The sequence below is a fragment of the Schistocerca americana genome, chromosome 9 (assembly GCF_021461395.2).
Source record: "Schistocerca americana isolate TAMUIC-IGC-003095 chromosome 9, iqSchAmer2.1, whole genome shotgun sequence".
NCBI lineage: Eukaryota > Metazoa > Arthropoda > Insecta > Orthoptera > Acrididae > Schistocerca > Schistocerca americana.
The window spans coordinates 39,582,018-39,608,445 of NC_060127.1; the positions used below are offsets into that span (position 1 = coordinate 39,582,018).

The window sequence follows — 26,428 nt, forward strand, 5'->3', positions numbered from 1 at the left end:
ATTTTTGAGTTTTGCCCTTGCTTTTTCAATTGGATTTATGTCACAGTTGTATGGTGGAACTTGGAGCACAGTATGTCCATGGACTTCAAGTACTTTATTAATTTCAAATACTTTGTCTTCCGGCTTATGGTGTTTAATTAAATCAAATTTTTTTTTTTATCACTAACAAATCAGCTTCCACCATTCAGTCATTTCCCTTTTATTCAGGGACTTAGTTTGAGCTTTGTTATGCTCCTTGTTGTGATATGAAGCGTTGTCTATAACGATAACACAGTTTGGTGACAGATTCGGAACTATTTTAGTCGATACCCAATTTGAAAAATTTTCTTAGTTCTTTTGACCATGGTAATCTCATGTTGCACATACCACTTTCTAAATTAGCTGTGCATTGGGTAAAAACCCATCTTTTGATCCAGCTGTCTATAATAATGGGTTTCCTCCCAAAATTATTCGTTTTCTTTTGTGGCGATTCCAGTAAACCATGCGGTTTATTTTCGTGTTCCTTCCTTATGTGTCGTATTGTGGTGTGTCTGACATATGCATAAATTGCAGCCCTTCGATTGGGACTGGTAATATTAACCAACAGTTCTTTTTGTGTCACCTCTTTAACACACGCTGTAATAACATTGGAGATGATCAAATGCTTGATACTCCGCAAACACCTCCATTTCTTTGTGTTCTGCACATTTTCTTGCAATGCAGGGCGACTGTCCATCACTTCCAGAGACCGAGATGTATCAGTAAGTGTACAAATTTAACTGCCTGACACTGGCAACTAAGATCCCACAAACAGAAACGATATATATCGCTGCAGTCCAAACCCCTACGCTAGTCAGGTAACATGCAACCGGTTTTGGGTGCCCCTGTAGGCCAGGGAAGAGTACTTCTGGAAAACGCCACATCCCCCGCCAAAAGCACTGCTCTCTCTTGAGTTTATAGGCGGACTATACAGGGTGATCTGCAGGGAATAGATCATTTTCAAATGAGCAGTAGTATGTTGACTTTTGAGAAAAACACCTTTATTTATACAAAATTGAAGGATAACATTTTCAATTTGTTTTGCATAGAGCACTTGCCCGCGAAAGGCAAAGGTCCCGAGTTCAAGTCTCGGTCCGGCACACAGTTTTAATCTGCCAGGAAGTTTCATATCAGCACACACTCCGCTGCAGAGTGAAAAATTTCGTTCTGGTTTGCATAATCACTCATTGAAAGTTATGTGATCCTGGTGGCAGCTGTTCTCTCAAAAAGAATTTCTAACTCTCTGCTAGGAGTTACTCTTATCACAGGCCAACAGATGTTGGTCAGTCAAATCCACCTATTCTTTAATGCCTTCTTTCAACAAAAAAAGTTTGGAATTTGTTAACTGTGGTGCTCTGTCATTATTATTGAGTTATGATGTACAGTTCCTTGGGAGCTACAACTCCCTTTCATAGATTTGCTCATTTTGATATTTCTTCACACTCACCAATATCTCTCGGCTGTACTTCATTTCTCAATGTGCTGGAGTAATCACTGGAAGTGAAGAGGGCAAGCCAGTATCCAAATTCTCAAATTATATATGACACCTCTCAGAAAAAATGTGACATATATTGCACTCTCCTTTTACAATAATCATTCATACCGAATTCTCATTACTTGGAATGCCACAGATGCATCAATATGGACAGTGTCAAAATCTGACTGTTCCACCTAGCAGAATCGAATTCAGTACACAAATAATAGAAAAGCATCTAACAGAATACTAACAGCTGAAACCGATTCTACTGTTTGCATAACACCATTACGTTTGTCACGGTGATTCTTCTGCCTTGTCACAGACCATATCTCCAAGGCAGGACCTGACAGCAGGGAATAAACTGCTCAAACAGCAGGTACCGCAAAATGTAGTGAGATAGCTATTGACATCCCAGCTTGCAGATATGCTGTGTCTGTCCACTCCAGTGTACATGCCCATAAAGATATCACACTTCTAAACAGCATACTCTGCTAACTCATTACTTAAAGAAAAATTTTATGGTGGTGATCATCATTCGTCAAGCACATCGCTTCATCAAAGTGATATGTTACACTACATAACATCGACATATTCTTTCAAATAGCCCCACAAGCATTCAAGTCTGACGATTGTGGTGGCCATGACATGTCGCTGAAAAGGGAAAAGATACCACAGAAAAAAAAAGGATATACAGGGTGTCCCTCTGAAACCTCCCTGATTTCAAAGACCCAGGAAAAAAACACAGTAGATACAACAATGAAAAATGCACCACATTGTAGAGCATCTCAAAGAATTTATTTATTTATTTATTATCAGTACACCTCCGCATGGTAACAATTCGTAGCATGAAGAATATCAAGTCTATATTCAAGTTCTTGCCAAGTTCTTTGTAACATTTCCTCTGTTATTGTTGCAATCGCATTGGTGACATGATATTGCAACGTCAGAATATCATCCCCATTGGTCACATACACATGGTCCTTATGAATCCCCACACGAAGAAATCAGGCGGCGTAATGCTGGGTGAATGTGGTGGCCAGGCAGTATGTCCTCTGCATCCAATCCAACGATTGGAAACTTTCATATCCAGGAACTTGAGAACAGCCGTTGACCAATGCTGTGGATATTCATCTTGTTGAAAAATTATGTTGGGTTGCAAGTCTTGTATCTGAGGGTACACAAACAGCTTCAACATTTCTAAATACACTGACCCATTCACTGTTTGTTCCGCAAAGAAGAACGGTCCAACAATCCTGCCATGCATTAGCCCGCACCAGACGTTTAGTTTAGGGCTATCAAAACATGTTCAATGACAACATGCGGATTTTGCAAACCTCAAATCCGAACATTATGCCTATTAACCGTTCCTGGTAGATGAAAGGTTGCCTCATCTGAGGATAAACATCTTTTCACAAAGCTGGCATCAATATCAATATGCTGCAACATATCTGCAACAAACTGTTGTCGGCGTGGTTTGTCGATCGGCGTCAGATGTTGCAGAATTATCACTTTGTAAGCACACATACGAAGACGCTGGTGAACTACATGATGCAATGTTGATCGAGGTACATCAAGTTGCCTAGATGCTTTATGAATTGACGTTTGTCTGATGTCCCCCAACGTCTCTTTTGAAACTCCGTAATGTGGACCAACAGAATGTTTCAGAGCACTTCCTGTTGCCAGAAACTTCCTGTACCATTCCTTAATTGTTTATACATCAGGGGGATCACCCTCATACACGCGACAATAATTTCTCTGCACAGTCATCGGTAATTTTGTTTCTGCAAACCACACTACTGCCTGTGTGCACTGCTGTTGAGTCACCATTTTCACTTCGTACTACCATTCTGCACTCTGGCGATGATACTTGGCACTTCTGATGTGGGAATATAAATTATTTGAGATGCTCTACAATGTGGTGCATTTTTCATTGTCGTATCTACTGTGGTTTTTCTCTCATGGGTGCTTGAAAGCAGGGAGGTTTGAGTGGGACACCCTGTATTGTTTCTCACTTTCCTTTAAATAAATATCTTAGAATTTTAAACTCTCATAAATCTTTTACGTGACAGATTTTTCCATATTAATAATTCAACAACCAATAATCTCTTACTGTGTCATCTCTCATAACTTTGTGGAAACACTTTTCTCTTTGCATCAATCATTTCATACTTCCAAAATATAGGGGAAATCTGTCAAAATAAATTATTCAGCCAGTGTAGTTTATTTGCACTCTTCATTGATAAAATATGAGGGGATGCTGAAAAGTAGTGCCTCCAATTTTGTCATTCTGTTCTCGATATTAGTTGAGGTACTATATTTCAGGTATATCACTCAGTCGACTTTCCCTCTTTGCTGACACAAGTTGCAATTTTCTGCCACTAGAGGTCCCTCTACTTCAGCATGACAAAGCCAGACACGAGTGGCCTACATGTATAAATAAATATTTGTAATTATTCTTATTCATGCCGTCCCTTTATGGCAAAGATATTGTAAAGAGGCATGATTATATCTGAGTAAGCTGACAGAAAATTGAAAGCTGTTTATCATTTTTTTTTTATGTACCTCAATTGTGTCCCCCCCCCCCCCCCCCCCCCCCCCCCCCCCCCCCCCCCCCCCCCCCGCCCCTTTCCTTCACCAATCTCAATACCGCTTGGATTTTTGAGCTGATGCAATAGAAACGTATGTACTTGCATTCTCCCAATATTATGTTAATTAAGAGTTATAATGTGCGAAAGCCACAAGTGTTCATTCTACTATCGAGCTATGTTCAAATCTCCACATACTGATGTAATGAGGACTTATAATTTTTAATGGACCTCTTCCGAGAAGAAATCAACATGAAGAGAGAATAGTCAATGCAGCCATTCTGGCATTGTTGTACATCATTGGGGAGATGAGGCACAGCAGAACTGAAAGAAATTAATCTTTAATCAATGTTCCAGAACTGCCACAATGTTTCTTTACCTTCATGCACCCATACCTGCCTGCATTTCTGGACTTACAACTTCTGGTGCGGCTAAATGTGCATTAGCATAACTTATCAGCTTTGAACAATTCACACGATCCCTCTCCCTAATCATGCATCTGGCGACCTGTACTAGCATGTTGATATCTGGAGAAAGTTAGCACATTTGTAATAATTTACAATAATTATACAGTTTTGTAAATCTGCTATTATATTAATTGTTGTCTTTCTTTGTTTTATGAATGGAATTCTATGTCATCATTACAAGGATGGAAATCACATGATGTGCAAAACGTTAAAGATAATTAATTGGAGAATTAATTCTGGAAGGAGGGAAATGTGTGCATACAATTGAGTTACAAGGACAATGTATTTGGATACAGTAAGGCACCACTGAATAGGTTTCGTAGTGGTATCTTCGCTATTACAAACAGAATATTCCATTTTTAGAAGTATTCATGTATTTTGTCATTTTGTAAAATTATAGAAAAATGAGTACACAAGATAGGCACATTGTTGTTAGTCCATCGGATGGCCAGGCACAAGATGTCGCCAGCATGGACATGGCAACAAATGAAATCAAAACTAAAAATGTCAGTCGCAGTGACGATGATCAATTAAATTTTTCAATTAACATGGACACAGATGATAGTTCTTTACCATTTGAAATGATACGATGATGACAGTAGATGAGACAAGGTAACAGTTTTCTTCAAGGAGTATTTTTTCACATGGTGAAACTGTAGCATGTGACAGCGCAGACTTGTAAAATCATTCTTTGCCTGCCACACTTACACCTCATGCAAACATGATTGGACAGGGTGCACTGCACACACCGGAAACCCCGATCATGATGCAAATGTTACAATAGTTACTTAAGCAAAGTTTCAATGATTTCAAGAACAAGTTTAAGGAAGAGGAAAAACAAACACTCAAACAAAGTATTCATGAAAAATTTAATGATTTTTCCTAACAAAATGAAAAATTTAATAATCTTATTGAGCAAAATCAAACACCTAAGCAAAGCATTGATGAAAAATTTAATGATTTTACAAAACAATAGACAGATGTACAAACGGAATTACTTGAACAGCTAAAGCAAACTATTGATGCTTTCAAAACTGACATAACAACGGTTCAATGACTTGGCAAAAGATGTGTATGCTGATCTTTCAAATGAATTATCAGATAAACTTGTAAGTGTGGGGGAAGATCTAGAAACATCATTTCTCACTGATTTGTCACAAGATATAAATAATTTAAGCCAAAAAATGAAATTAGTGGATGAGGTACAAGAACAGTTTGCGGAAAATGTGAAGGAAGTGTCTGAGGCTCAGACAGATATGCAGCAAGAGCAGTCACAATTGTGCCAGAATATAAATACACTCAGTGGTACCATAGATGGGTTGCAAACAGTGTACAAAGATGTACCTGAACATGTGCAATACCTGTCATTGCAGCTAGGTAGCATAAGTTTAAATATTCAGCTCATGAGAAAGGAGTAAGAAAGGATAGATAAATAAATTGAAGGAAATTAAGGGATAGAGCTGTGGCTGGTAGGCTAGACCAAGGCAGTACCCTAGCACAGAATGTTTTCCGGAAACACAAGGGTTATATGGGTGTGATCGAGGAAGTGATGAAGGTACAGAGGGCAGAACTAAGAGCTGAAATAGGCCAGAGGTTGAAAGCAGTGGAGGAAAAGCTAACATTGTTAGTAACACTGAAAAGGAAAGAAAACATTCAGTCCCAAGCTATCTGGTGTCAACAGACTGAATAGATAATCTACCCACTCTTAAACCCTAACCTGTCAGGTAAAATAGATCACAACTACAACATTCAGCAGTCGCTACTGACTTCTGTCCCTGTCGTGCAGAGGTATTCAGAATATGATCTGATACATCAAAACAATGCCACACTGCCAATGTACAGTGCTGTGTGCCTTCCTGCTCTGTTCACAAATGAAGGCTTATTACAACACTTTTTCTTCCAAAGGTAAGCGAACAAACTCAGTCATGTTCATAAGAGTCTTCCAGAACATTTTGCCAAGGAATTGGACCAAAATGTGTAAGATACACTTCGTGGTAGGTTATACTCAGTGTCTTGCTGTGAGCTACTGACATGGCAGAAAAATGTCACACATATAAACTGTTTGAAAGAGCATTCCTAGATAATTTCTGGTCCATCGCATTACAAGAGAGATTGAGATGCAAAGTGTTTAACCCAGCTCCATTCAGTAGTAAACACAGAGGGCTCAGAAGGTACTTTGAGAAGTATCTAAATAAAACCAGCTACTGGACGAAACTGGTATCACTTGTAGATGTCCTAAAATATTGAAAAGCCAACTACTGGCTAACATAAATGAGAAATTAATCATCACTACTGAGCACAATATGAAGGATTTCCTCTCAGTTCTCTATTCCATTGATCTTATCTACAAAGAGAGAACTGAGCAATCACAAGTGACAGCGCGCAGGCTGACCCCGCATGAACTAATGAACAACTCGGTAGAAATGGCAATGACAGCCAGCATTAGTTGGCAGCCATATCCCCCTTGCAACAATACCAACAGGAACCAATCTGGTAATGAAAAGGGACAAAAATTCAAGCAAGGATGTAAAAATAACCAAGGACAGAATTTTAATCGGTGAGGATTTAATGACCGCAGAGTTTATAGCCAGCAAGCATACAATGTGCCACCGACCGGGGCCTGTGATCCGAACGGCAACTGGGAGGGCAGATTGCAAATGGGCGACAAAATAATCTGTCACTGCCTGACTTCACTACAGTCAAAATTATGTTTCAAATAGCAGCCAGGGACAACAAAATTTTGAATCAAGCTCCTAACTGGTGAAACCAGATGCATAATGTGCACATAGTTGAGGTTACCTGTAATGAGGAGGTCAGTGCTCAGGCTACGTCAGAAAACTCGAACTGGTCTTGATAGACCCCCGTTCGATGACCAGTAATATGGGTAGGGGCATGGAACTAGTTAAAAATTGTTTACTTAGATATGACAACTATAGCGATATTAAAGATGACCCCTGATATTGAAGATGATCTGTGTCAGGAAGATATCACCAACTGTGTAGATAAAAATGAAGACACAGTACAGGCAATAATCAATGCACAAATACTTGTTTTAGGGGTACCCATGGTACTGGACATGACGCTACCACAAATATAATTTCACGTGACCTGTTTTGCCTTTTCTTCAATGCTAACCAGTGCCTGACATATTTCCTCCTCATGATATTTTCTTCTTAGGGACGTTAGGTAGAGGTTTTTCCAAATGGTCAACTTGTTACAAAAACAAGGACACTTACCGATGCTTCCAGTCCAAAACTGTAAAATCCGAATGGCTTTAGGAGGTAAGTCTAAAGGCGTAAAATTGCAGGCATGAATTCCTATTCAACAAGATAGCTTCTCTTTGCAATGCATTTTTCTTGCGGTTGAAAGACTAATAGTAAACTGCCTTATCAGCATGGACACCTTTAGGAAGTAACAAGCACAAATTGACATTGGTAAGGGGAAGTGTCATTTCCTTGTGAACAACCAACAATATTCAGCAGACCTAGTCAAGTCAAACGTCAGAGAAAGTAAACCAAAACACACTGCTGATGTTTGAATACAATTCTTCTATCCTACCGAGGCTCAGTGCTATCAGACACTGTCCTATACCTCAAAATAAGAAATCTTGCATTAATATCTCTCTTCCGAAAATCAGGAGCATTACAATAAATTATCTACCCAGAGTAGGCAAACCGGAAATACTGACAACAGACAATGCATCATACTTTACAGGCAACCGCTGGAAAGAGCTCATGAACACCCACAACATTAAACGTGCTTGTATTCATGTTTCAAAAAGCAAGTCCCATAGAGAGGATATTTAAGCGCTTTAACAAATTTATCCAGACTTACACCCCTCACAAACACACAAGGTGGATCAAATACGTTACCCCATTCCTTCACGTTGTTAACAATCTCCCATGTAGCTCAACTGGCTTCACACCTACAGAATTGCTGTTTTACCAAAGACAAGTTGACCATTTGGAAAAACCTCTACCTAACGTCCCTAAGAAGAAAATATCATGAGGAGGAAATATGTCAGGCACTGGTTAGCATTGAAGAAAAGGCAAAATGCAGAAAACAATTGTATGATAAGAAATTAGGACACACTGTAGAGTACCATATGGGCCAACAAATACCTTTCAGGACTCATCCAAAATCGGTAAAGTATGGTAAGTTGAATTGCAAGTGGTAGCTGCTGTACACAGGACCATTTGCTGTACCAAAGATCCCTCACCCATGAGCCTATAAGGCATTATACTTAAATAGTGGTAAGGAAAAAGGGCTCTACCAACGCAAAGATTTACGTGAACTTGTGCACTAGACAGAATTTGACACTAATCAAGTATGGCTTGGAGCATTGTACATAAAAGATTACATGCTGTCCAGTTGAATATCCATATTATGATTGATGTTTAGTATTAAGGAAAGATTTCATTTTACCTATTTCATGTGTGTTGCCTTATTAGGATGTAAGTTTTAGTTATGTAAGGTTTTCATTGTATGTTTATGAGCCAGAGAAGCTGAGAAAACATTACCCTCATGAAGCACAAGAAATTATTTAATTTGACACCATGCTGTTTAAACATGCAGTAGCTGTGTTATTGAGCTGCAGCACTTGGAAGAGGCAAAGTGGAGTAAGGATAGAACTGCGCATGTGCAGTTGCTAGTCTTAAGGTTGACGACCTCTGCGCATGCGCCCAGCGCAGTGTAAGCCAGAGCTGCTAGATGACAATGGTAGCTTAGCAAAGAAACACCAAGCAACCTACACTTAGAGAAAACTTTATAATGTGAGTTAATTACTAATGAAATAAAATGTCTACACAACAGACCTAGACTAAGATTAAGAAATTGGGAAGAACTAAGCTCAGGAATATATATATAGAGAGAGAGAGAACACAGTAAATACAGTCTACAGAAAACTGGCTACCCACTATGGTACTATGTATAAGCTATTTACATTTATACAAGTGGCTATTTACATGCTACATATAAGGAATGAAGGAATATAACCTAAGTTTTGAATATACTATAAGAGATAAGATTGTGCCCTGCCAATGACAACACTTTTCTTTCCAGATCCAAGAAGGTAAGTCAAAATGACAACCCGCAGTATGAACATGTGCGCTCTTTCAACTCATTGAAAAAATTGATAAAGAATGAACTGCATACTAATAGAAATTGAATATATGAATATTGAATGTGTGATGCATTAGTAGCCAGCAAGCAGCTATGCACTTAGTTTTAAGTTAGTATTTAAGTGTCCTTCCAGGGAACGATGCAGAGTCATGTCCTGGGTAAAATAGGGAACACAATAGTTATGTGTTTGGTACCAAAGCATAAGGGCTGCACTGAAAATAAATAATTATGTGTATGTGAGTGTGATGCAGATGTGTGAGAAGGTTGAGCATAGGTCTTGCGCTACCAAATGAAAAGGGGTCAGACCAAGCAAAGTCAATGTGACTGAGAAGAGTGCCAAGCAAGAGTTATTACAGTACATTTGCACATGAGCACAAGTTGTCTCCTCATTGTTTTACACTTGTTCATTGGTACTATTCTCGTAGACATAAATTCATGTATAACAGAATACACAAGAGTGATATCACGTAGCAAAAGGAAATATAAGTGACCAACACTGAAGTACATTGTTTACAGTCAATGATGACACTTGTATAACAACATTGTACTATCAGGATGTATCAGTGGATATTAAATTCAAAGTAAGTGGATTAACACCAGTAGATAGTCATGAAATGATGTACTCAGTAGTTCTCTCATGATGAACGAAGAATTGTAGTAGTAGAGTAAAAATTAATGCTTCTTCCTGTCCATACCTTTTCCTGTAGACCAGTAGACACATCGTAGTAAACATGTTCAGAGGTGTAGCTAAACGTAGTTAGGTAGGCTTATTGTGATTTCGTGTTACGAAGCTTTCTTTCCTCTGCATGCGTAACGATGGATGCTCACATCAGGCATGATATATGAATGCAAAACTCATCCACATCATGTGACAGTGTGGTTTGCAAATATTTTGTCAATACTGGGAAATGAGATTGAAAAAATGACTACCTGTGTCATGTAAAAATAAGATGAAACTATGAATACAGATTGTTCACAAATGGACATTCAAAAGCGTAATGCTCAATGTGATAAAAATGATAAAGTAAAAACTGAAAAATGTTATGTGACATAAAACCACAACAAGTGTACAGAATAATGACTGTTTTGTATGCATAATTTCTGTAAAGTGTTTGTGAAAATTTTTTTACAATATTTATGGAAAGAAATTTAAATCTCCTATGACAATGTATATGTACAGAGTAAGAAATATGCCAACACGACATGTCAGTGTATTATAAAATGTAAATACTTAGGTTATTGTAACAATAAAGAAATGCAAAAAGTACTTCACTCTGCCTGCTCACAACTGACTGGTAAAATGGACACCTGTTGCTTACAATTGTTAGTTAAAGCTGACACCGTAGTTACTGCGCTGATGTCGCTTCTACACCAGGAAAAAACTAGCCTCGGAACTTTTGAATGGGTTGCGTATGTTTGGATTGATGACATCACTAGGGTCATCTGCAAAAAGAATGAATTCTGCGTGTTATGTTAGATGGAAGTTCGTATTTGTATATGAGAAACATAAGTGGACGTAAGACTGTGCCTTGTGTAACACCATAAGTGATTTCTCCCTAATCAGAAGAATCACTCCTGATTTTATAGGTCGAATTATCGAGTACAACTTTCTGCATTCTTTTTATTAGAGGTGACCTTACTCCTTGTTTGACTATACCATCAGTTCCATAAATCCCAAGTTTACCTAGGAGGATATTGTGAGTTGCTCAGTCAAGTGTCCTAAATAAGGCAAGAAATTACTGACCTGCACTGTTTTGTTATTTATAGCGTGTAAAATTTGCTAAGCGAACATTGAAATGGCATTTTCAATTGAGCAACTTGTCCTGGAAACCAAACTGTGATTCACTAATTATACTATTTTTTCTCAGGTGGAATACAATTTTGGAATATGTCAGCTTATCAGAAGTTTTGAAAAGTGATGTCAGCGTAAGATGCCGTGTTTTACCTTTGTTACACTTGTCACTCATTCTTTCCTCTTTTTGCAGGCTGAGCCCCTACATAGCACAGAGTGGCAACATCTTACATATGTCTAACAAACAGAATACAAAAATTGCACTATGCCATGGGGCGAAGAATATCCTCACAAAACTTCAGGTGCTGCCACAGACCCAACATGACCCATACTCCTTCACTGTGGATGTCCTACATCATTCCGTAAGTATAAAACATTTACCATTGCTGTATTGTCCCCTCCTTACCATTCCATCATTTATGAGCAACGTTTTTACTCAGTCATTGTAGTTCTGACGGGTGATGCAAGTTAAGTGCAGCGAAAGTCATTATCCCTAACTGGTGGGAGAAATACATTCTATTCTTTCCTTCTACTCCCATTTTTCTTCTTCTTGTTTTGATGACTCAAGGGCAAATAACTTGTTGTGATCTGTTTTAATGTTGTCCTTAGTGGGCTGATTTGTAAGGCCTGTGACTAATGACAAAATCTTAAATGATAGTATCTCTTACATCTTTGTCAACGGTCCCTCAACTGTCATATGGGACTGGTCACCATGACCTTCAGATACTGCCCACTTTAAGTGAAAGGTATAATGTGATACTATATGAAGAATTGCATCTTTACATATGTGTAGAGAAAGTTGGTAGAATGAACTCAATGACAGTATTTAAATAGGTACAACGAACTTTTACAGAATTTTTGTAAGGTTCTTGAAATATTTTTTTAATAATTAACAACAGCACAGTTTGAATTCATTGACAGATTTTTTCCCTTTCATCCTTTGCTCCTTCTCGACTTTTTTTCTCGTCTGTACATTTTTATTTACATGTTTTGTTGTCCGTGCACTTCTTCCTAGGCTAGACAGTACATACACACCCTCTGGAGATGTAATTTCTAGTGCTGGCATTAGAAACATTTAAAGCAGAAAATTCTAATCGTAGCTTTTGGAATTTGTCTATTCCATTGTTATGGGGGAAAAATGGTGTCTGGTCAGAATTGGAAAGGAGGGAGGCTGTGGGGAGGACAAGGAGAGAGAAAGGTGAAGGACAAGGGAGTAATATACTATAGTCAGATAAAATTACTTGATGTTGATGCTTCCTGTTGTAGATGGTTTCCTCCAGTCAGAGCACTCAGCATCAGGCCTGAACCGTTTGCTGTTGCCAAACCACCACGAAAATTAGGTCACTTGCAATTCCTCATCTGGCTTTCTTTCTTTGTGTATTTGGATCCCAAATCCTGCGTCTGGCCCTTTTATTTTGTATTCAGTATTCATCACACATGATAACACTCCCCCACCCCAGCCAAATGCTCACACTCATAAAGTGCTACTGAAATACACACATTTCACAAAGAGCACTGACCAAACACTATACAACAACATATTACAGAGTAAGGGCGTAGGATATTTATTACTGTAACAACTTGACATGTAGAAGGCTGAAGGTTCGAATCTTGTCAAATGCAGCAATTTTTTTTTATTTGTGTTTTTCTAAATCTAATTATGAACTGTGGTCATCGTATTTATTCAGTTAATTGGTTTAAATGTAATTATTTTATTTCTAATACTTTGCAGAATCATTTTTATCATTGTATTAACTCTTTCATTTTCTCTTATTTTTCTTCCTAACATTCCTTTTTTAATTTGTAATCTGCTGGCATCGCCTATAATCTGCAACCAGGTGCCAGCTAGGACTGTTCATCAGTTGGCCATGCAGCATCCCCTTTATCCAGTGTGAGGATAGTTTCAGGTAGCCTATGATAGAAAGAAATTACAGTTTGCTGTTACCACTAAATATTAAACTTTGCAGCGGAAGATGGCTGTGCAAACAAGTAGATTATGAGATTTTTTTGTCTTGAGTTTGGTCATAGAGGTTATCCTTAAATACCATGAGCAAAGCAATCATGATTTTAGTTATGCTGTAGTTTGTTGTTGATCGCTGCTTTTTTTTTTTTTTACAAATAACTATGGGACTCAACTTCTGAGGTCATTAGTCCCCTAGAACTTAGAACTAGTTAAACCTAACTAACCTAAGGACATCACACACTTCCATGCCCCAGGCAGGATTCGAACCTGCGACCATAGCGGTCTCGCGGTTCCAGACTGCAGCGCCTAGAACCGCACGGCCACTTCGGCCGGCTGATCGCTGTTTCCTCAGATACATTGCACATAATGAGGTTGTGGTTAGGTTAGGACAAGAGTTTAAATTCAGGGCTTCAAAACGCATCAGCTGCTGGAGTTCAGTCATTAGTCACTTAAAATTAGCTGTCGACACAGCATATCCCATCTCTGTCATACCTCATGCCGGCCACTTCCGACATTGCTCTGCGTTACACATTAACAGCATTTGTGAAGCGACCTGCCGTGTTTGTCTGTTGCCTATAACTGAGTGGTAGCCAGCAGTGGATGTGGCAGCACTGTAGTGGCAAGTGACAGATGTCCCCTACCAAGTAATTTTAATCAGACTGTATTAAACACTGCACCAGCTTCAGTTCAGAGATTATAGAAGTGGAAAAGTGTGAAGTAAAGGTGCATTAAAGACAAAGAGATACAAAAATGGAATTAATAATACATTTTTAAAAATGTAGGTGGAAAAGGGATGAAAAGGTGGAAGGGGGGGGGGGGTTGGATCATTAAAAAGAGAGAGGGAGAATAAAAAAATGGATAAATAACCGAGTAAATAATGAAATATTAGTACTGGAAAATGGGATACTGAGCTGCAAAACCTCCACTTCAACAGCTGCCTCCTCTTCCATAGCAATTGCTTACAACCTAGGCTTTCATATAAACATATCTGATTCAACACCAAATACTTTTGGTACCTATTATTCAAGACTTTCCTCACCAGCAACTACCTCACACCCACAATCCAATTTTATGGGCAGTCTCTTATAATGGTTCCTTTTCTTGTGATTTTCTTTCAAATCGTAGGCTCAATATGAGTAAAGGCAGTTAAGTCAGAATACATTTAGTTGTGAGCTCTTTTTTTTCATCACTACTACAAAAAACTGCAGTCCAGTTATTTCTGTTAATATGTAATATTTTCTTCCACCCATATTACATGTTGCTCAGTGGAACTGATGAACAAGACTTTATACTTTTTATGATCATTTCCTCAATGCGGAAAACAATTGCCAATAATTTATTGCTTAGAAAAGGAAAAGAATTTAGATATCACTGAAGTCGTGCTTTCCATATCTTTGGCCCATTTGGCAGGCGCTACAGCACGCAGTCTATATTGCGCGGCAGACAAAGCCCCCAGTCAGCTGCGGCAGTCACTCATCTCATGTGAAATGAACAGAAATAACAAAGGAACCATATCCTTGTGGAAGAAGACGTTGAATATATGACATTAAAAGTCCATTAAACAGAAAATAGTCAAAATTGTGCCAGCTGCAGGAGTCCGAATGCTAGTACCGACAAATCTGTGACATTATACTCCTCCTCTGACTCTCTTACAAACAATTCTTCTTCTAGTCAGAAGCACATTATTTGTCACCCAGTATCACTCAAATAACAAATTCTTCAGTGCCTCTGGTAGAAGTGCTTGGTAAGGTCTGTTGGCCACAATTTGTTTTATACTATCAGGAATACTGTTAGTTGTGGTCTGGAGGACACTAGAAAATTACTCCAACAACAGGTATCAAAGCAAATAAATAAAGTAAACTTAAATAGTTATTCACTTCTGTAACAAAAAAAAATGTTGATTCTGAAGAATTCTGTTGACAGCTAGTCTTACTGTCATTAAAATTAAGGTGACTCATAAATTTTTTCGATTCTTGAGTTAAAAAATAAATAAGTGAGAATTTCACACATCTGATCTTTGTTTCCAGGTGGGAACAATTCTCACCGTTCACAGCCCTTCTGAAAAAGTGTGATAATCATACATTTGCACCTCTCATAACCCACTGGAACCAGCAGGCCACTGCTGCAGATTCGACCTGTCAGCCCCTACCCAGTCAATGACACTTAGATCAAGTATTTCCAGTCACTTTGGAAAGAATATTAGAGATTATGTGATTTGCTTATGTTCATTAATGTCTTATATATCCTTTGTGACACACGCAAATGTTGCAATTTTAAACCCATTTAAACAAGTAATTTCCTCATCTCAGCTGACTGATTGTGATGGGTGAGTCTACTGTAGCACCTCTGGCATTTTATTCCAGCCAGGAATGGATGCTTTCATTTACACGTCAGTGCCAAAATTACATGTGTTGTGAGAGCTGTCTGCAGTTTGGCACCTGAATAGTAAAAGTAAGGTTATGAGGGACCAACATTTTTAAGAAAAAATTGAAATGTATTAACAGAAATAGGAACAACCAATAGTAATTCAATTCATCAATGACCAAAGCAAAAATTTTTGACAAACATTGTAATGTAAATTCTCCACACTCCTGAGAATTGAAAGAATAGCAAATGTTTTGTATAACAATTTCAAAACATTTACATTTATTTTCATAAGAAAATATATGTATATAAGTACATCAAACATTTAGAAGGCAGTAAACAGCATCTTTGTGTGTCATCCCTTTTAGCTTGTCTGCTTTCTAAGTGCACATGACATCGAAAATTATTTTTTTGTTTCAGTACATCTGAATTTTCCACTGTTGAAAAAGTTTTCATTAAAAAGGATGTTATCTATTTATGTTCTTATTTAAGTACAAAGTTTGCTTTTTTCTGTCCAGGTGGTAAAAACCCAAATATCTTTTTGCTGTCAGGTAATTGCTTTCTCTTGAGAGAGAACATTAGTAGGAAAAAGTATCAATCCTTGTGAAACCTTCACATTGTGTCATGGTGGGGATTAAGAATCAAAAGAACAAAGTCCATTATTGTGATATGAATTATCTCAGTGTGATGTACCCTATGTATATTTATAGACATTTCCAGATTGTAATTTTCTGAATTTCTCAATGCTTCAACTTGCTGCACTTCAAATAACCCATATTACAACCATGCCAGTCACAACTCAATTCCACTCATTCAGGTTGCCTTGAATACAAACAAGTGCTGCCCTGCCTTCTGCATCTTCATTATGAATAAGCTGTGATTATTCAGGTCTTTCAAGATGGTGACATCTGTTTTCACAAAGCTGCATACAGACATTCCTCACTTGACAGCCACGCGGGGTAGCCCCCCCCAGTCTGAGGCACCTCGTCATGGTCCATGTGGCTCCCCCCGTCGGAGGTTCGAGTCCTCCCTCGGGCATGGGTGTGTGTGTGTTGTCTGTAGCTTAAGTTAGATTAAGTAATGTGCAGGCTTAGGGACTGATGACCTCAGCAGTTTGGTCCCATAAGACCTTATCACAAAGTGCCAAAGTGCTCTCTGACAAACGCTCAGGTGCCATATCACAAATAATTCCATACAAAATGTCTGTGACTGTTTGGAACAACCATTGATACTTAGCAACCCTTATGCCTCCAATGTGGAAGCTCTGCAGGATGTAATGGCTTCAACTTATGCGCCATACCTGAAGAAACTTGTGAATACTCTTTCTCACCAAATGGCAGCTATTATCAAGTCAAGAAAGAGAGAGTCACATCGTGTTAGTGTGATGTGGGGGTGACTTTTTTTTAGTCCAGTGGTTATTTGTCGTGTGCACTATTGCACGACTGCTAGCAGACAGGTGGGTAAAGGAGAGCTGAATAGGGGTATTCCACATTGAGAAATACTCTCACACCACCTGCAGCCATTTTCCCACTGAGATCATCCTCTCTGTGGGGGCTACAGCCTCTTTAACAGGGACACAGTGGCTTTGTCTGTCAGGAGAACAATAGTCCCTTCTTATGAATACTGATCCCATTCGCGTTCCACAGCAGTGTGGGAGAAGGTTTACTGAGAAAATGATTCTTTTTCTTTGCCTTCCACTTTCTGATAGGGGGAAAGCCTACATTACAGAGAGATTATATACACTATGTGATCAAAAGTATCCAGACACCTGGCTGAAAATGACTTACAAGTTCGTGGCGCCCTCCGTTGGTAATTCTGGAATTCATATGGTGCTGGCCCACCCTTACCCTAAATGACAGTTTCCACTCTCGCGGACATATGTCCAATCAGGTGCTTGGAGGTTTCTTTGGAAATGGCAGCCCACTCTTTATGGAGTTCTGCACTGAGGAGAGGTATCGATGTCAGTTGGTGAGGCCTGGCATTGCTTGATCATGTTGAAAGATGCAGTCACCATCCCCGAATTGCTCTTCAGCAGTGGGAAACAAGAAGCTGTTTAAAACATCAATATAGGTCTATGCTGCGATAGTGCCATGCAAAATAACAAGGGGTACAACAAGCTCCCTCCATGAAAAACACGACCACACCATAAAACCATCGTCTCCAAATGTTACTGTTGGCACTACACATGCTGGCAGGTGACGTTCACCGGGCATTCGCCATACCCACACCCTGCCATCAGATCGCCACATTGTGTGCCATGATTCATCACTGCACACAATGTTTTTCTACTGTTCAACAGTCCAATGTTTACGCTCCTTACACCAAGCGAGGCATCATTTGGCATTTACTGGCATGATGTGTGTCTTATGAGCAGCCGCTCAACCATGAAATCCAAGTTTTCTCACCTCCAGCCTAACTGTAATAGTACTAGCGGTGGATCCTGGTGCAGTTTGGAATTCCTGTGTGATGGTTTCGAAAGATGTCTGCCTAATACATATTATAACCCTCTCCAACTGTTGGCAGTCTGTCAATCAACAGACAAGGTCGGCCTGTACGCTTTTGTGCTGTATGTGTCCCTTCACATTTCCACTTCACTATTACATCGGAAACAGTGGATCTAGGGATATTTAAGAGTGTAGGAATCTCACATACAGGTGTATGACACAAGTGACACCCAATCAACTGACCACGTTCGAAGGCCATGAGTTCCATGGAGCACCCCATTCTGCTCTATCATGATGTCTATTGACTAGTGAGGTCGCTAATATGGAGTACCTGTCAGTAGGTGGCATCACAATGCACCTAATATGAAAAATGTAGGTTTTTGGAGTGTCCGGATACTTTTGATCACATAGTGTAGCTATACATAAATAATAATTTCAAACATAGACTGCCTGTATATGTGCTCATGGTTTAACTTGTGTTAGACTACCACCAGTAAGTCCCAAATGCTTTACAGAATTGAGTACTCACATATAAAACAACTTCAAACATCTGATTACTTTGCACATGAATCAATGTGTTAAATATTTGTCTTTTTAGATTGTAAGCAAGAAAAAGTTTATGATAGCCTTGAAATTATACTTACAGTTTGTTGGAAGTTTCTAAGTACTCTCATTATGAACACTGGATGAATATACTCAGGGAAATTTGTGCTCCATTTTAAGCAAAAGCAAATTTTTCACGTATTTCAATGTTTACGGCACTGTATCTTGTTATCTACCTTGTTGTGCAGCTACATAATTTTGCAGGTAAATTAAGTGATATATTATTATACAGATACTATGCGCAAAGTGTTTTCTGAGTAGAGTCAGTAGTAAAGAAATAATAAATTAAAACATCATGCCTAATGCTGAAGTTCCACTGCATGAACAGCAAAAATGTATCAATCAATAAACTGTCTTCCTTTCATTGTTTTGTGAGAGGTGTTGTGGGGGCGGAGATGGGGGGAGCTGTCAGTGAGAAAAAGTTTTGTAAAGGTTCAAAATTATCTGTAAAATTTGCTGGAAGTTGCTAAGTGCTCTCATTATCAAATGCTGGATGAATGAAGCCCTCATATTTGCATGCCGTGAGTTACTCTGCCTCAAGACAAACATAAAGTTTCTAGTTATGATACTTGCCCTCTTGTGTTAAACTTTTAACATAAGATAATACCTCTTAATGAGTAGATTGTGATAGCATTTTAAATTCAGTCAATAATTCTCAAAATATTGAAAATCAAATTTTTGTTGGCCATATGTTGCATCTGGTACCAGGTTTTTTGGTTAGTTGGTTGGTTAGTTGATTTGGGAGAGAGGACCAAACAGCAAGGTCATTTGTTCCATTGGATTAGGGAAGGGTGGGAGAAGGAAGTCAGCCACACCGTTTCAAAGGAACCACCCTGGCATTTGCTGAAGTGATATAGGGAAATCACAGAAAACCTAAATCAGAATGGTCAGACACAGGTTTCAACTGTCATCCTTCCAAATGCAAGTGGTACTGGGTTTTGGGATAGTTTTCTAGTACAGTAATATAGATTATCCCTAGAAAAATGCATTTTTTTTTTTTTTAAAAAAAAAAGAAAAAAGAGCACAAATTAGTCGTTACAACTATTGCTAGATGTTGCTGCAGTAATCAGTTCTCTAAATTATATTTATTTTTACAGGAGATAAAGACTGTATTGACAGTTACAGGGGTGTTCAAAGAGCTAACACCAAAACAAGACGAATCGCCTCGACATTTTATGCGTACCTTTGTCCTTGTCAGACTAGCGAAAGAGGAATATCAGATAGTTAATGACATTGTGCACGTTACAAATGCGGCAACGGGAGAAGCAGAGGTAAGCTGAATTACAAGAATTGTATTCAGTAACATGTATTTGTATCCTGTGCTGCATTTGGATGTTAAGTGATGCTGTGCATCGGGGACATAAAGCATATGATGAGTTGCAGAATTGCTGTAATTTGCTTTCTCCTTCTGGAGTCATCAAACAGTAAACCACTTATCCACAATTCGAGGTGAACTACTACTCCTTTGTGACTGCAGCAGTTGTGCTTTTGTCATTCGGATTCACAAATAACATAATTATTCTATTTTTGCTTTTCTTTTAATCAAATAATTAGTTTCTCAGTTTACCACACATACTTCTGTTTATTTCAGCCAAACACATAAAGGTTTATTGTCACCTGTTCTTTCGCGAACAAGATCTGTACTCCAGCTAACTGCTTCCGGTTTCTGTGCTCGGTATTTATGCAGTTGCCTTCAATATCTGTGGAAGTACATAGGATTGTAGTACTCTGAAATCTCCCTTGGCACTCTGTGCAGCACCAGCTCTAATGTTAGGACTATGCCCAACTGAATCCGTCCACCGCACGTTGCACGACGAGCAAGTAGGATTAAATATTAAAATGTAAACCCAGTATCAGAACATATAAAAAATATCCACATCTGAATACCAGAAGTTCCCAGGCTATTTGCACATTTCTGTCTCTTTCAATAACTTTTAAATTAGACAATAGAGTTGCTTTAACAAATGCTCATTTATAAATGGCCAGGGCACATAAATTATTATACCTTTAATGAATTCGGGAAATTTCTTAAAGTTTAGTTCTGCTGAATATTTTGCCCTGTCAGTTACAGCGTTTACTGTTTACTCTTCTATCCTGTTTTTGTTTTAAATTTGTCCATCACATTAGTGACCATTTTTCTGGTATACCTCTCAGTCTGATTGTGGCAGTTTCCCATACTGTGCTGGCTCCCCGCCTCTGCCACAGAATACAGCAGACAAACTGGTTAAGTATGAATATGCCCAGCAGAAATTTTCTACTATTCACACTCAGTTTGATGGTGCTCACAATTTTACTCTCTGAATAATTAACATTCTTGATGGCAGGAGTGTCATATAGGCACTGGTGGGGGTGGTAATCTGTAGCATATCACAGATGAATGTCATTAGTGGAACACTCCATGGACAAATACTGAAGAAGAATACTGCTCTTTAAAGAATGAAGGATAAGGCTTGTTCATGGAGGTCTATACAGATGTGGATCAATTATTACAGGTAAAAGAATGGTCAGAAGTTCATATCTGTGGTTGTACATGCAACAACAATCATCCAGTCATCCATTGTCAATACTGGAATACAATTTTCATTTACCAATGTTAGTTGTGATTGTTGCACGTGGCCGTAAGAAGCAGCACCACAAATTAGCAGTTACATTGCATGAAAATTTGTCTATGACCAGTTTCTACATTATTTTTTATGAAATGTAAGCTGCAGGGTCTGTTAGCAGTATACAAAATGTGATAGAGATTACCTCTCATCAATTTGCCATCATCAAACTACAATTTTGTTGTGTGCAGCTGATAGATACAAATAGAAATTAATTAAAATTTTACTTGACTGACATTCCAATCAGACCACAACAGAGCCCCACAGCTTAGTGTATGCACTTCAGCAGATGAAAATAATTTAGGGCAAGTCTACCATCAGAACTTATCAAATGGGTTAAAGAGGTTTAGAAATTTCATTCCCTGGAGGGGGGTGTGGGTGTGCAAGGCTTGTTGATACTGATCAGGAACTTGTGAACCCAGAGTTGATGTGGATAGCATTTAGTTTTTCCACACAGACCTAAGTCTATTAATAATCATGTGTAAAGCTTTTATTCTTCTTCTTTATCTTCCTCTTCCTCTTCTTTTGTTACCGGCCGGCTAAGGGCTACGTTTAAGTCACTAATTTAGCACTGTGCTTTCCCCCAGTACTCCTTGATCTGTTCACCTTTCCTTCCTTTCTTCTCAGAACTATTTTGTCTCAGAAACCTTCCCACCTCTAAATTTTATTCTTTCAAGCTGGCCAAGGGAGCAGTGTGCCGATCTCACACCCCTCCTTACCGTATCCAGAAACACTACCGGCAGAGGACGATGCAGCAGTCGGTTGGTCCCGACTGTCCCATCGGGGCCCGAACAACGAGCTTTGCTTACTTCTTGCTTTGCTTCAATTTCTCTCTTTGCTTCAGTTTCGTGCTTTTTTATGCCAATTTCTTCTAGTTCTTGAAGCATTTCCCTAAGCAAGTGGGCTTTGCCTTTTAATTTTTTAAGAGGGGTAGGACATCAAACAGGCCGTCTTGGAGCAGGAGAGACACCACAGGACATTTTAATTTCCACTGTCTATACTTTTACGAATAAATTCATAAAACTTTGTCAGCATGACCAGGAAGGATTCAGGTTTCACAATCATAGCAGTGGAAGTTCAAAAACATAACAAAATAATTTTTTTTTGTACGTGTGAAAGTTCATCATTTTTTCACTTCTATTGGCAGAGATAGTTAGAGGCCACAAAATGTATTGACGGATGAAGGCTGTATACGGTGAGTACAGTCTGAGTCGTTCAAGTGTTGTGGAATGGTGCAAACGATTCCTTGAGGGGTACAAGTCACTGGAAGATGATACTAGTCCTGGACAGTCTCATCATGTCATCACACCGGAAATGGTTGCAGAAGTGAGTGCTTTAGTCTTGGACTAAGTCCTGACATTTCACTGTGTGACTTTATTGTGTTTGGACCTCTAAAACAAGTTATTCGCAGACATCGATTCGCAACGGATGACGAAGTGTCTGTCTGGGTCCAGGCCTGTATCCAATAGCAGCCTACTAGCTTCTTCAAGGATGGAATAGACTGGCTAGTGTCGCAATGGGATAAATGTGCCAACAGTTTTGGCGACTATTTTTGAGTACGTTTGCTGTGTATAATTACATTTTTGAGTTAATAAAATCGTTACCGTTACTTTATACTAGTGACCGGGTTTCGTTTGAATGCCCCTAATATATAAAACATAAAAAAACATGTACCCAAAATAAGCACTGTCAAAAAATACACAAACATAATAAAACCGTATAACAAACGCAGATGATGTGTAGTGTTGGGTCACTGTCAGTATGCGGGCCATTTGTGTTTCTTTATCAGAATTTGATTAAACTTTTTGCATCCTGCACTGTTCTTTATCTTGGCTACAGTTGTGCTAATGTCTGTGTGATAATATTATGACTGTTTGTTGAAATGGCACCGTAGCCTAGCAGTTAAGTCATTTGGCTCGTATGTTTAAGATTGTGGGTTAGAGTCTCGTCGGATGCTGTCTAATTTTGTTTGTGTGGTTATTGAAATAACTGATTATAATTTTTTCAGTTAATTTGTTATGATTTATTTCATTTCTCATTTGCTGTGTTGTATTAACTTTCTTATTTTCTCTCATTTTTTCCTTCATTTCTTTCTTTATTTAATTTATCTTTGGCCATATGATTCTAATTACTGTTGTGTAAATACTCTTTTTTAAGTGTACTCCTTTTTATCCTTCTGTGTTTTCTGCATGTTATTCGAATCATTCTTTCTATTACTCATTTTTCTTGAATTTTGTTTTATTTTTTTAACTACTGTTTTTTCGTGGTGTGAGAAGAATTTATGATGTAAATGTTTGTTTGAGGATTGAAAACCAAAAATTGCTTGTCTAACAATGAAAAATAAATTTTTCACCCCACTGCACAGCCAACGTAAGTAGACTATTTCATCTTTTTTTTTTTTTTTTTTAATTAATAGATCAGCAATTTTTAAACAATTTCTGTATTACAATGGATAAATTTAAAAAATTAAAATCATGTGAGCAAATAGTCCAAAAGAAAAAAGGATGAAACAAAGAAAAAATGAGAGCAACAAAGAAAGTTAATACAATAATTTAAATTATTCAAATGGCCTGGTGAAGGATGGCTAGGGCCTCCCGTCGGGTAGACCATTCGCCTGGTGCAAGTCTTTCGAGTTGACACCACTGCGGCGACTTGCATGTTGACTGGTGAAGGATTAGAAATAAAATATTTACATTTAAACAAAATCCATAAAGATTTTAAAAACTACAGATAGCACTTAACAGGACTCAGACACACAACATTGTGCACACCGTCGAAGTTACTTAACCACTAGCCTAATGCCACTGCTTCCAAAATGTGTGTTATTTTAAAGGCTGTAGTGGATCAAGAGAATTTCTTTTTTGTCCATTACATATAAATGAGGGCTGACCTGGGCCAGTGGCTGTAGAGTGCAATGCCTGGAACCCTACTCTATAAGTGGTTTAAAAAAGTCAATCCCATTCATGGGGACCTCCACTTCTGTGTTCTCTGTTTGCATCTTCCTCCTTTTATAAAGCATATTTGAACCATCACACTATTTTTTTGTAATAAGTGATGTTAGCAACAACATCCAAATCGTCTTTGAAGAAAGTCCTCCCTAACAAAAATGCCTAATGTGATTTGTGCTTAAGAATTGTGCTTGCTGAAGATGGCCAATTTATGGCAGAATCCAGTCACAATTATAAGCATATATCTGTGGTCGTGTCTAAAAGAGTGTAATGAATTGTGTACTTACCATTTTTCCTCAATAATTTTTGTTGTATCAATCTGACACTTTCACGTGGTCACTTGTATAACTGTTAGTTCTGTATTGCATACACTTTATTCTTTTGTAGTGGAGGTTGCAAGTAGTTTGTACAGGTTTGTTTACTATGTTTCCTCATTAACCTTCAAGTATTGTGGAATAATAACTAACAGTAAATACAGTGTATAAGATGGCAGTTAATTATTTATCTTTCCCCACAGAATGCATTTAAATACCCAAAGCCAGATACAGTCCTAAAGAAAATCAGGCCACCGAGGGAGGTGACAGAGAGTGATAAAAATTCTATGATTGAAAAGTTTTCACAGCTTACCGACATGACAGCTGAGTGGTCACACAGGTATGTATCATTTTTTTACTGGATCCCTACAGAAAAAAATTGCATTTGACTCTCTTCTACTTTATTTTTATTCAGTTAGTCCTCTGTTTTGATGTCATTATCATGAAAGCTGTAGTAACATGTACAGAACTTTTTAGGGGTAAGAAGAAGAAACTGCAGTAGACATAGACTAATAATCTTCTAATTTTGTTCCCATCTACATCTACCTCTACATCTATACTCTGCAAACCACTGTGAGATGCATGGCAGAGGATAAGTCCCATTGTACCAATTTTTAGGATTTCTTTCTGTTCCATTCACATTTGGAGCACGGGAAGAATGTTTAAATGCCTCTCTATGTGCAGTAATTATTCTAACCTTATCTTCATAATCTGTTTTTGAATAATATGTAAATCATTTAAAGCCTGTTCTTGAAACTTAGTCAACCTTCTCAGGATATTTTACGTCTGTCTTCAAGAATCTTCCAGTTCAGTTCTATCAGAATCTCTGACAGTCTAGCGTGGATTAAACAAACCTGTGACCATTTATGCCGCCCTTCTCTGAATACGTTCAATATCCCATTTTAGTCCTATCTGGTATAGGTCCCACACACTTGAGCAATATTCTAGAACTGGCCGCATGAGTGATTTGAGAGCCAACTCGTTTGTAGATTAATTGCACTTACCCAGTATTCCATCAATAAACTGAAGTGTACCATCTGCTCTACCCGTGAATAAACGTTTGTGACCATTTCATTTCATATCTGCACAAAGTGCTACACCCAGGTATTTGTATGAGTTGGTCAATTCCAACAGTGCTCATTGATATTATAGTCATGACTATAGAAAGAATAATGAACAGTTATAATTACAGTGGTTGATGTGATAGAGCATGCACTGGCAATTTGACAACACATTTCATCTGCTGCAGTTGGGGCTTTGTCATAGACTGCATTTTTGAGTGCTCCCCAAAGAAAGAAATCGAAAGGAGTCAAAACAGTGGACCTTGCAGGCCATTTGACAACAAAATTTCGTCCTATCCATTGTCCAGGAAAGTTCTCATTCAGTATCTGCATTGCAACATGGGACGAGTGTGCTGGACGACCATTATGCTGCAGCCATATACACTGTCGTATTTCCCGTGGTACATCTTCTAGAAGAACCAGCGGAATGTTTGTCAGTAAGTTTGCATACGAATGTCCATTTAGAGCACCTAAGATGAAGTAAGGTCCCACAATGTAATTGCCTATGACACTGCACCATGTTTTTACACTCCACAGTTGTTGATGTTACACGTGAAGAAGCCCGTGTGGATTTTTGGCAGCAGCCAGTAGTGCATGTTACGCAAATTTACATTAACGTGATTAGTAAAAGTCGCTTCATCGGTAAAGGGCACACATTGGAAAAATGC

General features: G+C 38.4%; 1 protein-coding gene across 1 annotated transcript in view; it reads left to right on the forward strand.

The window, feature by feature from the left end:
- Positions 1-26,428, forward strand: part of LOC124550601 (nuclear RNA export factor 1-like) — a 135,068-nt gene that overhangs the window by 93,734 nt on the left and 14,906 nt on the right. Inside the window, exons 11-13 of the mRNA XM_047125324.1 lie at positions 11,654-11,822; positions 19,932-20,105; positions 24,903-25,039. Coding sequence (XP_046981280.1) covers positions 11,654-11,822; positions 19,932-20,105; positions 24,903-25,039 — 480 coding nt within the window. The remainder of the gene's footprint in view (positions 1-11,653; positions 11,823-19,931; positions 20,106-24,902; positions 25,040-26,428) is intronic.